Here is a 12670-nt window from a genome sequence, read left to right as displayed (position 1 = left end):
AGTTCCACAAAATGTCTGTGATCAGTTACCTACCACATGCCCACATGTCCACTGGTTTTCCATAAGGCTCCTTCCTCAACACCTCAGGAGACAGATAACCTGGAGTTCCAGCGAACCCTGCAAAAAAAAAAAAAAAATAAAAAAAATAGCACAGACCTCATTTAAACCTGAGTTTTTTTTTCTAACAGTCTACAAAATGAGCTCCCTCTGAATTTTCTCTTAAGAATTTACTTAAGGCATTTTTGTCTTTGGATTGCAGCCTAATTCTAAAATAACTTCAGTCCCTGACGTCCCATCAAGCCCTAGAGGCAAAAAGCCCATAATGAGAGAGCAGCCAAAGAGGAAAACTGGAGCTGAGTGTAAAGCCCTTGAGATCATTGTAATTAAATGGTAACACCATCAGGGTTTGTCCAAAAGTAAGACTAATCACACAACACCTACCTAAAATGTAGTAATAAAATAATAATAATAATAATAATAATAATAATAATAATAATAATAATAATAATCCTTTTCTGTGATTAAAGCCATTTTAGAGAAGACGCAAAAGCTATTTAGAGAAGGATTATTAATAATATACTAATGACTAACATGTCTTAAGTGTCTGAATGATACATTCCATTTATCATATATAATTTAATAATAAAAATAATAATAAAAAAACACTTTTTCCCCCAGACTATCCTATAACATTCCCTAACATCACAAAATACTAATAAAAAATTATGCACTTCAAAATCTAAAGTAACACAAAAAATAACTATTAATAACATTTTTACATTATGTAATTAGATTTTATTCATCACAAACACTTGCAAGAGTAAAGTGGCAAAGAATGTGCATGTCTTTTTTTAATATGTTGATTACATGTATACATGCAGGAATATTAAATAGAAGTGGACTAGGTTTAACCGTATGAATATTAATTGGAAAATATAAGCATGTTAGCATTCTTTGATTGATGTCAGTACATATCTCGGCTAGTTAGCACAGTATTAGTATATTACATATTTAAACCAGTGTTGTTAAGTCATTTGGTGAATACTAACCAAACCATGCTTGTTGGTCTCCCTGCACCTCGATAGCCAGCCCAAAATCAGCAAGTTTCACTGCGGCGCCCTTCAGTTTGCTGGCCAAGAGAAGATTCTCTGGCTTTGGGTAACAGACAAAACAAAAGCTTCAACATATAATTTATACAAATTATCTGTGTTATAATTATCAAATGACATCACTCATCTTCATTCAACCAATGTCTCACTGAAGACTTGGGTCAAAATGTACAGTTTTAAAGAAAATGTTTAAGAATATTATGCACCATAAAAAGAAAGTTAATAATTTTCTTTCTAAATTTACAAAACGGATTTAAAATTATGAAATTTTAAATCCCCCCAGAATCCCCACCAATCCCCCCAGAAACAAAAACAAGAGAATGGTTTCTGAAAATAGGCAAGCTCCGAAACAACATATTTTGAACCAAGTCTTCAGAAAACGTCATTACAGCCTCTAGGGTTATGCAGCACCTCATGAAGAGTTCTGTGACCAGACTTGAACAATGTTTTTGAACAGTTAATTTAAAACTCTTTTCAAAAATAAGAGTAATCACACAAACAACACTGTTGTAACATTTTGTGTGTGTGTGTGTGTGTTTCTCATAAATCTTATAATATCCATGTGAATGATATTTAAATTAGCAAAAATTATTAGTCAATAAATTTAATAGGTCACTAGCAATCTCTGCATACCCCATTAAGACTGGAGGAAATAATGATATAATATTCAACACTGCACATGACAATTTACGTTTGTCGTTTTTGTTATAAATGTTAGAAAGAAAGAAAGAAAGAATGAAAGAGTTAATCAATGAATTAATTATAAACCATAAACAGTACTTCAAACCATGAATTAAAAAAAAAAAACTTTAGACAACCCCTTTCACATGAGCCTTGTAATACATTCATGAAGCATATTATAATATGTAATTACTTACATAAATCTATTATTTTTAGTAACTGAATTTTTATTTTTTATTTTTTTTTATTAATTAAATAACTTATTAATTTTTAGAATTGAATATCCAATAAACAGTACACTGATTAAGACTCTTATGTCAGGGGAGTCTGGAAGGAAAAGTCAAAACTATACTCAAACTCATTTTCTTGTGATTATTGTACAATAAGGACATTAGCAAAGGACACAAGGCTAGTTTGTCAGGTGCAGTTAGTTGTTTCAACATTCACTTTATGCCTTGGGAAGATCAAGGTACTAACATGCTAATGCAATTCAAACCGTCATGCAGTCATTGCTTTTCCATACCTTACAAACAACCCAAACTTTACTATTATATTTTTAATAAAAAAAAATTGAATTATGCAGGTCTTTCTTACTCTCAAGTCACATATTGATGCTTGATCAGAATCCCTCGGTGTCACTTTTTAACGCTCAGGGTACCACTTCGGCATAATTTTTCAACATACAGGGTACTTCAGTTGTTTGCCTTAATCGTCAGATCAAGACACATGTAATTCTTTGCATATGTAAAAGTACAAATTTTATATACAGTCATGGCCAAAAATATCGGCACCCTTGCAATTCTGTCAGAAAATGCAACACTTCTCTCCAACAGAAAATTGTTCCAACTGCAAAAGTTTGGTAAAACTTTGGTAAAAAAACAGAGAAGAAAAGTCAAACTTGATCAAATTTCACACAGAACTCAAAAACGGACTAGACAAAATTATTGGCACCTTGTCAAAATTATAAGAAATAAGCATTTTTCAAGCATGTGATGCTCCTGTAATTTGTATTTAGACACACCTGTGGCAAGTAACAGGTGTGGACAATATAGTAATCACACTTGCAATCAGTTAAAATGGAGAAAAGTGTGTCACAGCGCAAAGCATGGAGAAAATGAGAGCATGGAGAAAAGAAAGAAGTGTAAAGAGTTGTCTGTGGATTTGAGAGAAGAAATTGTGGAAACCCATGGACAATCTCAAGGCTACAAGTCCATCTCCAGAGATCTTAATGTTCCTGTGTCAACCTGTGACGTGGATGGAAGAGAAAATTAATTAAAAATTACAACAAAGGCTTGTTTGAATGGTGGACATAGAACCCTGATTAATTTTTAACAGTGTCAACTCACACTATCCCTCGAAAAGGGATGCTATGGTAGGAGGCCCAGGAGGACACCACTGCTGACACAAAGGCATTTAAAAGCAAGACTAAACCACAATCCTTCTGGGAGAATGCACTGTGGACGGATGAGACAAAAGTAGAGCTTTCTGGTAAAGGACATCATGGCACTGTTTACAAAAAAAGAAATGAGGCCTTCAGAGAAAAGAACACAGTCCCTACAGTCAAACATGGTGGAGGTTCAAAGATGTCTTGTGGTTGCTTTGCTGCTTCTGACACTAGATGCCTTGACTGTGTGAATGGTACCATGAAATCTGATGATTACCAAAGAATTTTGGGCCACAGCGTAGTGGCCAGTGTCAGAAAGCTGCGTCTCCACCAGAGGTCATGGGTCTTCCAGCAGGTCAATGACCCGAAACACACTTCAAAAAGCATTCAGTAATGGTTACAAACAAAGCGCTGGAGAGTTCTGAAATGGCCAGCAATGAGTCCAGATCTGAATCCCACAGAACACCTGTGGAGAGATCTCAAAACACCAGTTGGGTTGGCACCGATAGCCTTGTGGTTAGTGCGCCAACATATAACGCAACTGTGTTTGCGTGCGACCCGAGTTCGATTCCCGTCTTGAGGTCCTTTGCTGATCCAACTCCCCACTCTCTGCCCAGTCCTTTCCTGTCATCTCTCTACTGTCCTGTCCATTAAAGGCACAAAAGCCCCAAAATAAAACTTAATAAAACTTAATAAAAAAAAAAAAAAAAACAGTAGTTGGGAGAAGGCATCCTTTAAATCTGAATGACCTGGAGCAGTTTGCAAAAGAAGAGTGGTCCAAAATTCCAGTACAGAGGAGTAAGAAACTCATTCATGGTTATTTTTTCCAAAGGGGGTGCTACCAAATATTAAGTTAAGGGTGCCAATAATTTTGTCCAGTGCAGTTTTTGGGTTGTGTGTGGAATTGTATCAGATTTTACTTTTCTTCTCTGTTTTTTTTATGTTGTTCTAATGCAAACAACAACAACAACAAAAAAGAATAGTAAAATAAACATGTGAGTACCAAAACATTCGCAACTGCAACAATTTTCTGAGAGAAGGGTTACATTTTCTGACAGAATTGTAAGGGTGCCAATATTTTTGGCGATGACTGTAAACCCAGCCTTTAAGGACAATTCTTTCCTTTATGCTCTGTTTAAGTTCTTCATCTTTGGCAGAAGAGAAAAATGAATCATGCTGACTTTCCTGCAATACTTTCTTGCAGTTTCATTATGTTTCACGGCATGTGACTGTTGTTTGCTACTGATTTAACCAGGAAAATACCCCACTGAGATACAACATTTTTTATGCACACTTCCTCCATAGTTATTCATGAATTTAAGATCAGAGTTTACAGAGAAAGTTGATTATTAGCGTCATGGCACAAAGAAAAATTTAATAGATTGATTTGGTTTTGCCAACTTGAAACCAATCCTACAACCCTAAATTTGTTCAGCTAACACACAAGCTCCTGGAGAGCAACATCATTAGTTCTAATCCTGCTTCAACATGCATGGCTGTTGTTTTCAAGTAATCCTGAAGACCTTGATTAGCTGGTTCAACTGTGTTTTATTAGGGTTGGAGCTAAACTGTGCAGGACGGTAGGCCTTCAGGAGCACAGGTTATTGCACAGGTTAATATCACCTCGTTTACTACAATATTTTTGTCATTTTGCATGTCACTTCCACAAGCATATTTGCAGATAGCCATTATTTCATGGACAGACCACACACAAAGCCTTGCAGATGAGGTGTGCCTTTGTCAAAATTATTCACGGGACCCCAATGTGGGTGCCCAGGACGTATTTTAATTCTCTGTGTCTAGCAAACTAGAAACTAGTCTTGACTTAGCAAACACCATAGCTAAGAAGTGCTGTTCTTTACAGAGACAGAAGCTACATGTATTATACTCAGTTTCAGCATCAAATACCCGAGGCTAGGGAGGAAACATGAGGACTGCGGAAGCTAATTACAGGGGTGTCAAGATCAAATAAAGAATAGCCGGATGTTGTCCTTTTGTTAGAGAAGCGCACACAAGAGAGAGATAGTGAAAATAGAGTAGATTAGAGAGCAGATCTATGATTCTCCTAAGAATAATTTGAAGAGCAGAATTTGGTAGTACATTATTGCAAGTGCTATTTTGTTGCCCTACATATTAGCATAGCAAAACCTTTCTCATTCCAAACCCTAAGAACTGCCCTATATGACTAATAATCAGTGTTGGGGAGTAACTAGTTACATGTAATGGAATTACGTAATTTAATTACAAAATAAATGTAATCGTAATTAGTTACAGTTACTGAGAAAAAATGTGTAATTAAATTACAGTTACTTTTGAAAAATGCCAGTGATTACAAAGGGGATTACATCTGAATTTTTTCACACACCCACTCCCACTTACAGACTTCATTGACTTCTTTCATAAATTGCATTGACTGCTCTAAAATGAGACACCAATGTTTCAGGAGTTTAGGACACAGAATAGGACACATGCTTATTCGATAACTGTTTTATTTCCTATTTGGGTTTATGCATAAACTTTATTTTTTAAGATTGTTTTTTCCAAGGCATTGTTAGATGCTAGTGTTTTCCGTCATAACTATGCAAACATTTGATTTCAAAACCAGTATCATAGCTATTAAACTATTTCTTGTTATGATGTTATTTATGTTATGATCTTGTTATGACATATAGCGCAACTGCGCTCACGGTGACCCGAGTTCAATTCCCGTCTCGAGGTCCTTTGCCAATCCTGCTCCCCTCTCTCCTCCCAGCTCTTTCCTGTCATCTCTCTACTGTCCTATCACAATAAAAGGCATAAAAAGTAAAAAAAAAAAAAAAAGTCTGAATTTGTGGTGGCTGTGCTTTAAAATAAATTATTACATGGTTCTGTGGAATGCTTGATTCTGATTGGTCAGTCATGACATTCCAAGGTATGTTATTCCCCAATAACAACTGGTAGGAGCTAATAACTCAGACTCATTCGGGGCAACTTAAGTCAGTGTTATATGCTTGATAATTTTTCTTGGCGGAAGTTTTGTGTTTGCTTAGCTAATAAAATATTAAAGCTTAATTTAATATTGTGTGGACAATTTCTTAATTCTGTCATCCTGGTATCGTGGACTCGCTCTATTGTTTCATACAAACTCAGCTGCTGCCATTTTTTTTTTTTTTTGTACACTGTAATGGATTATAAGATAACTAACAAACTAGTACTACTTCCTTAATTATTTATGTGGTGAAATGTTGTGTAAGAAAAGTGGTATGACTGCACTGTATACCTAAAATGTCTAGTTTGAACTTGCCATTTGCTAACAACTGATTTCTTCATGGAAGCTTTGCGTTCAAATATTTCAACTCAGATCAGTGTTTGGTGTCTAATTATTTTGACACGAAACATCTAAATAATCTACCAAGCAGTTCTGTAATAAGTGGGATAATGTTGTTGATAATGTAGCCAGTTGTTATCGCAAAATAAAGATGTATGTTATCCCTTACTTATTATAATCTTAATTCAAGTGATGAAGGATTTTAGAAGTCTGACAGTAATGAATGTTGAGTGCTACTGTAAGGTTAACTCTGCCTGGTTTAAATGTTTCAAAATGATTAACAGTTGAAAATATTAGAAATTTAGAAAAATAATAAAAAAGTAATTAAAAGTAATGTTACATTACTTTTATAAAACTATTGAAAAGTTACACTACTTATTACATTTTAAATAAAGTAACTTGTAATCAGTAACCTATTACATTTCCAAAGTAACCTTCCCAACACTGCTAATAATTTGTGCTCTATACAATACTATACAATATTGCTTTTTGTAAATGGCTGTTATGCAATGTTTTAAACCATATATAACTTTAAGAAAGTTCAATTACATGACTTTCTGAGAGCAAACCTCCAACAGCTCATTCTTCAAATTGTTGGACAAGTTATAACAAGGTGGTATAGACCTGCTTTTTGCTAATAAGCTTTCAAGTGACTTTCCAAAACAGGGAGAAACAATTTTTTTGCTTAACATGCCTGTTAAGGATTAAAAATAAAATGGAAGATTGCTGCGAACACACTCATGTTGTTCTAAACCATTCACCACAGCTATTAAAACTCATTTGTGCTTGTTCATATTCAAACATCTGTCTTGTTGCAAATCTTGATATGCCAATTTTGCCTATTTCTAAAGCATTTTAAAGCTTGAGCAATCTTGCACAGTGTGCTTTTGTTGTACTGTATGGAAGGTTTTAGTCAAATGGTTAAGTATGACGTGAGGGTGAGTAAATGACATTTAAATTTTGGGCTGAACTCTTTCTTTTATAAGAAAGTATTATTTGAGGGTTGCTAGTAGGGGAGATGGAGTAAAGGAGGTGGTGGGGTGTAAAAAGAGAATCGAAGGCCTACTCTATAAAAGGATGGAAGACTCTCGCCCAAAGAGCTGTGATTTTCAACCTGAGAATATTTGTTTACCCTAAATTGGTGTTTGTCTGTAATGAATGATCATATATGAAGACTGTATTTAAATATACAGTATATATTATTTATTGTTTTGTATCTATTGTGTTCGTTTTGTTTTCTGTTCTTTTTTTTTCTGGCGCAAGTCACTGTTCACCATGGCAACTATATGCCAGGAGCCAATCACTGAGCAGAATTCAGACTGATGCAAATTCAGGTGAAGATTATAAGAGGAGGGAAACAATCTCCTGGTTGCACCTGGCTCATTTGATTGGCAAATTAGCACTGACAAGAGCTTGTGGTGGATTTGGTCTAAAGATGGACAGAAAACATCATTCCCACCTAAACCTAAGTAGGCTTTAATATTATATTTATATCAGTAATTGCTTTATTCACAACTCCGAGACAAATGCAGACTTCATATGTTACTAAGCACTTGTATAAGCTTTTTATACAAATTTTTAGAATTACAGTATCATAAACCATCTTCGCAAAGGCCACACAAGATATTGGATCTGTATAAGAGAACAAAGAAGTAGGATTTGGTGTTTAAGACCCTCAGCGTCTCTACTCACCTTCAGGTCACGATGGACCACTCCCATCTGGTGGCAGTGGAGAACAGCCTCAAGGATCTGCTGAATGCAATGACTGCATGCAAACACCAGGGGGTGTGGGTTAGTGACAAGCACACACTCACTATCTGTGCACAGCATTGAGAGTAAGGGAGCATGGGCTTGGAGGTGATGAATAAGACTTAAATCGACTTCTTGTAAGTTAGTGCTGCATTTGAAATGATTATGAGCAATGCTTTGCAGAAAAGCTGGGTGATGTTTATGCATTTTCAAAAGTGCATTTAAAATGTAAGAACTACAGTGAACTGTAAAATACTAGTTAAAATAAAGAAGGTATTTTTTCTGTGTATGAAATATCAATACAGTGTTTCCAAACTCTGTGCCTGGAGGCACACCAACAGCGACCCATCAGGTCTTGGAGTCTGTACTAATAAGCTAATGAGTTAAATGTGTTTGATTAGGTGTGTAGTGTTGGTAGGCCTCCAGGAACATGGTTGGGAAATATTAGTGTATTATCATTATTTATTTTTCATCAAGTAATTAAATGGCCAAACAAAAGCCCATAAAGATCAAGTCATGCATTCCCTGATTCTTTTTGTTTTTTGTTTTTTTTTGTTTGTTTGATTTTTTATAATTTTACGTTTAAGTTCTTGATCAGTCTCTGTTCCTTTTTCCTGTTAGTCCTTTGTAGTTTCACTTTATGATTGGTTCCCTTTTATCGCCCATGTGTTCTGTACTCCCTTGTTCTTGTTGTGTATTTAACGGTGTGTCCAACAAGCTAATTTGAAAATATCATATTTCCGAGTTAAATGCATATGAACATCGCCACAAAGTTGTAATTACAAGAGGGAAACCCAGAATTTTCTTTAAGGCCAAAGTTATTGAGTTTGAGGTTTTACGCAGAATTTTGCACAGAAAAGATACAAGCCATCTTGCTCTGACCAAAGTCACCTAAACGCAGTGGTGTAATGTAACGAAGTAATAACTTTATATAAAATAAACATTTTTACAGTACTTAAGTATTTTTTGCGAGTATCTGTTCTTTACTTGAGCTTTTATATTTCAGCCTCCTTTTACTTTTACTCCACTACATTTCCTCATTAAAATGTATACTTTTACGTCAGTACATTTCCTCGAAGCATATTCGTTACTTACTACAAAATCGTCAGAAATCAGAAGAACACTGACTGTAGGAAAGCAGGTTTGACAAATCAGTGGTCTGCCACTTGCAAGTTAGACTCCTAAAAACACCTTTGCTCATGTGCAAACAAGTGCACGCACAACCGCAGATGATTCATTTTCCACTTAAGTTGAGTCTGGGGCGTGCGATATACAGCATATCTTCTGCAATAATAAGGTAAGTGTTGTTGTAATGTTGAGCGATCTGACTCAAGTAGGCTATATCATCAAATCACACACAGAGTGCATGCACATTGATTTATTAGTCTATTAAAACTCTAAATTCCAGGCATTCTAAATTGTAGATGTCAAAAACACTTCTGTATGCTTTTCATATTTATATTAATTTAGTTAACTTAATCTAGGGCTCCAGACAGGAAAAAATAAGTCCTTTTACTGCATATCTATATCACACAAAGAGTACCGTTTGAATGCAGATATCAGCATGATAACACATTTAATAATCATGTTATACAAGTTCAGTAAAGCAATACGTGACTTACATTTTAGACATAATATTTCTTGTTTTTGCTTATTGAATGCTTATTGTTTACTTATTAAATGATTCAGTGATTGACTCATTAACACAGTCAAATGCTTTGTTCTTGAATGAATCAGCTATTTAAATGAATCGGTTGAATCTCAATGACTCACTCATTAACAGCCACCTACTGGCAACTTTAATTTCACATTTAGACTTTTTCATGTCTTAAATTATTTCAAATATCAGCATTCAACGTTTTATGTTTAAAAAAAAAAAAAAAAAAAAAAAAAAAAAACATTAGGCCTATCTGTAGCTGCAGTTTAAATGCACCCATATATACAAAATGGAAGAAAGAGTTGAACTGAACATAATCTTGCTACTCAAGCTGTGTATAAACAGTTTTTATGTATTAATTTGCTTCTTTTCCATTTTGCATTAACTTGTACTTCTACTTTCAATACTTAAAGGAGAAGTCCACTTCCAGAAAAAAAAAAAAAAAGACAGGTAATGTATTCACTCCTTGTCATCCAAGTTCCCCTTCAGTCGTTTCACTACGACGTTACATATGGGAACTCGCTTGAGTGACCATTCACCTCTGAGCTTTATAGAAAAGGCCAATGAGAATTGGCGAGTGGAATTTGCATGCAACGCCACTCCCCCGTACATACGGGTATATAAGGTCGCGGCGTGCATCCACTCATTCAGATTTTTGCTTTGGAGCCTCGCCTCACGAGCTTTCATTCATAAAAAGAAAAATACTACTCTGAGAGAACGCTGCTCTACGCTGTTGCTGTTATCGCTGCTGCTGGTCGGAAAGAACTTATGCCGAACCGCTGCCGCTGTCATCACCAGCTGATCCTGTGAGCCGCTAGACCGGCATTCTTGCTTTCCAGCGAGTTAATACTGAGTGCACGGTTGTGCCGCGGTCCTCCCTGGGCAAACCGGGATTCTAAAAGAGCAAATTTCTCTCACACGGCTGTCGAGAGTATTCCCTCGGGACGTCTTTCTGGCCGTGTGTCTCTGAGTAGTGGTGACTTTCTCACTTCTCTGTTACGAACACGATCACTGACTCGTGTGTTGCCGCAAGCGCACGCTGAGCCGGCTTTTGTGGATGGTTTGCGCATTCATTACGAGCGCATGAACCATGACTGCGAGAGATCCCGCCGCTCGTTCGCGAGACGGCAGCCTTCGTCCTCTTCTCAGCGGTGCGGCGAGCCGTACGGCTTCGCGGCCGTTTGACGAGAGGCCTTGGGCGATCTCGCGATGTTTTTGGGACTCTCCGCCGGGCAACCCCCCGTGGACTTCCGGATCGTCACGCAGTCTCGTAGAGCTATCAAAGACGCTCCCTCGTTGGCAGGCGTCCCTTTGATGCTCCAGAGGAGGACAGAATGTTTATCACAACATCAGAGGGGGGGCGATCGTCTGTTGAGACGGACGTTCCTGCTGAGCGACACCCCTTCGCGGCTGCTGCTTCGTCGGGGGCGAACGCTGAACAGTCGGCCATGTTTCTCCAGGCCGCCTGGGAATTTGGGTTGGACATGGTAAGGCATCTTCTCCCATTTTGCTCAGACTGGATGATTGGTTTTTTAGAGGGTCGAACGCCGCACTGCCGCGTCCCCCCTGAGACCTTTTTCCTCGGAGACACATGAGGAGCTATCTAGGATGTGGCAGCCCCTCACACGGCTTGCTTTCGTCCTTGCTCCTCACCCCTCATTACCCTCGTTCGCATAACCAAATGGTTACGTGGATGCTCCTCTGGTCGAGAGTGCGGTTGCGGTGCATTCATGCTCACAGCTCGCCACCACCTGATGGAGTCATCCACGTCTCTCGCCCGTAGCCTGTAGGCTGTCAAGGCTTGCAGCGCTGTGGATTTGGCCGCCATCAGCTGTGCCATGGTTATCCTGCAGACTCACCATACCGAGGCACCATAGCTGCACGAGGGTAGTGTTGACCAAGGTGGATGCATGAGCTGCACTTGGCTGATATCGCCCCCTGGGCGACGGAGGCCACAGTGTGGTCCCTTGGTCAGGTGATGTCCTTCTTGGTGGGTCCAGAGCCCCATTTGGCTGAGTCTGGGATCCTCAGATGGCTGACGTCGACAAAGTACGCTTTCTTGACGCACCCGTCTCCCAGGCTGGCCTTTCCGGTGACACTGCCGGGGACTATCTCAGCAGTTCTTGGCAGTACGAAGCAGATGGAGGCTGTAAAAACAAAAGAAAATCTCGCCTGCAGAACTCAAAGCAAGCTATGAGATAACCTCCCTGACTCGGGCAGCCTGGAATTGTGGAGATTGCTCTTCGGGGGACGACGACATCTACGCCCCGCTCCCGGGGGAGGGCCGGGAGCTTCTGTGTGCTCAGCTGCCGCCAACCTACGGGTCGGTGGTACCCACCCTCTCACAGAAAGAGCAATTTCCTCTGTTTCTAGGTTTCCAGGCCGTGTCTGTTCCTGAGTGACGCTACTGCTTCCTCAGACTCGGTGTCTGAATTCGCCAACAGGGGAACCGGGAAGAGGTAAGCGCTGCCTTGGCAGCCTGACTTTTCTCCAGGACGTTCATCCTTCTGGGTTTAGTCCCCCTCTTCCTCTTTTCCCCTTTTTCTTCCGGACTGCCCCACTGTGGTCACGTCGGTCAACGCTCTGTCGATCCCACTTGCACGCAGGCTAAAGCTCGTCCTTTCAGCTTCTAGCCCATCTCGTTGGTTGATCCAGGCGGTACGACTCGGCTATGCGAGTGAAAAAAAAAAAGACTCGCAAGGCGTCTGCCCACACTCAGGACGTTCTTTTACCTTAAAAGCTGACAATGTATTCTTGTCCTGTGTGCAGAGATTGTCGTTCTC

At 38.6% G+C, this 12670-nt stretch overlaps 1 protein-coding gene across 7 annotated transcripts in view; it reads right to left on the bottom strand.

The window, feature by feature from the left end:
* camk2d1 (calcium/calmodulin-dependent protein kinase (CaM kinase) II delta 1) overlaps nt 1–12670 on the bottom strand; it is a 78346-nt gene that overhangs the window by 27449 nt on the left and 38227 nt on the right. For 4 of the 7 annotated variants that reach the window (XM_051114266.1, XM_051114260.1, XM_051114263.1 and 1 more), the window contains exons 7-8: nt 1050–1152; nt 34–117 (exon numbers count right to left, since the gene is read on the bottom strand). In XM_051114266.1, the coding sequence (XP_050970223.1) occupies nt 34–117; nt 1050–1152 (187 nt within the window). Of the gene's footprint in view, nt 1–33; nt 118–1049; nt 1153–8173; nt 8247–12670 lie in introns of all 7 variants that reach the window. The other 3 variants (XM_051114259.1, XM_051114262.1, XM_051114264.1) reach the window with 1 other exon arrangement.

Source organism: Labeo rohita, chromosome 7 (assembly GCF_022985175.1).
Source record: "Labeo rohita strain BAU-BD-2019 chromosome 7, IGBB_LRoh.1.0, whole genome shotgun sequence".
NCBI lineage: Eukaryota > Metazoa > Chordata > Actinopteri > Cypriniformes > Cyprinidae > Labeo > Labeo rohita.
The sequence above is the reverse complement of the archived record's forward strand: the minus strand, read 5'-3'. Positions and strand labels throughout refer to the sequence as shown.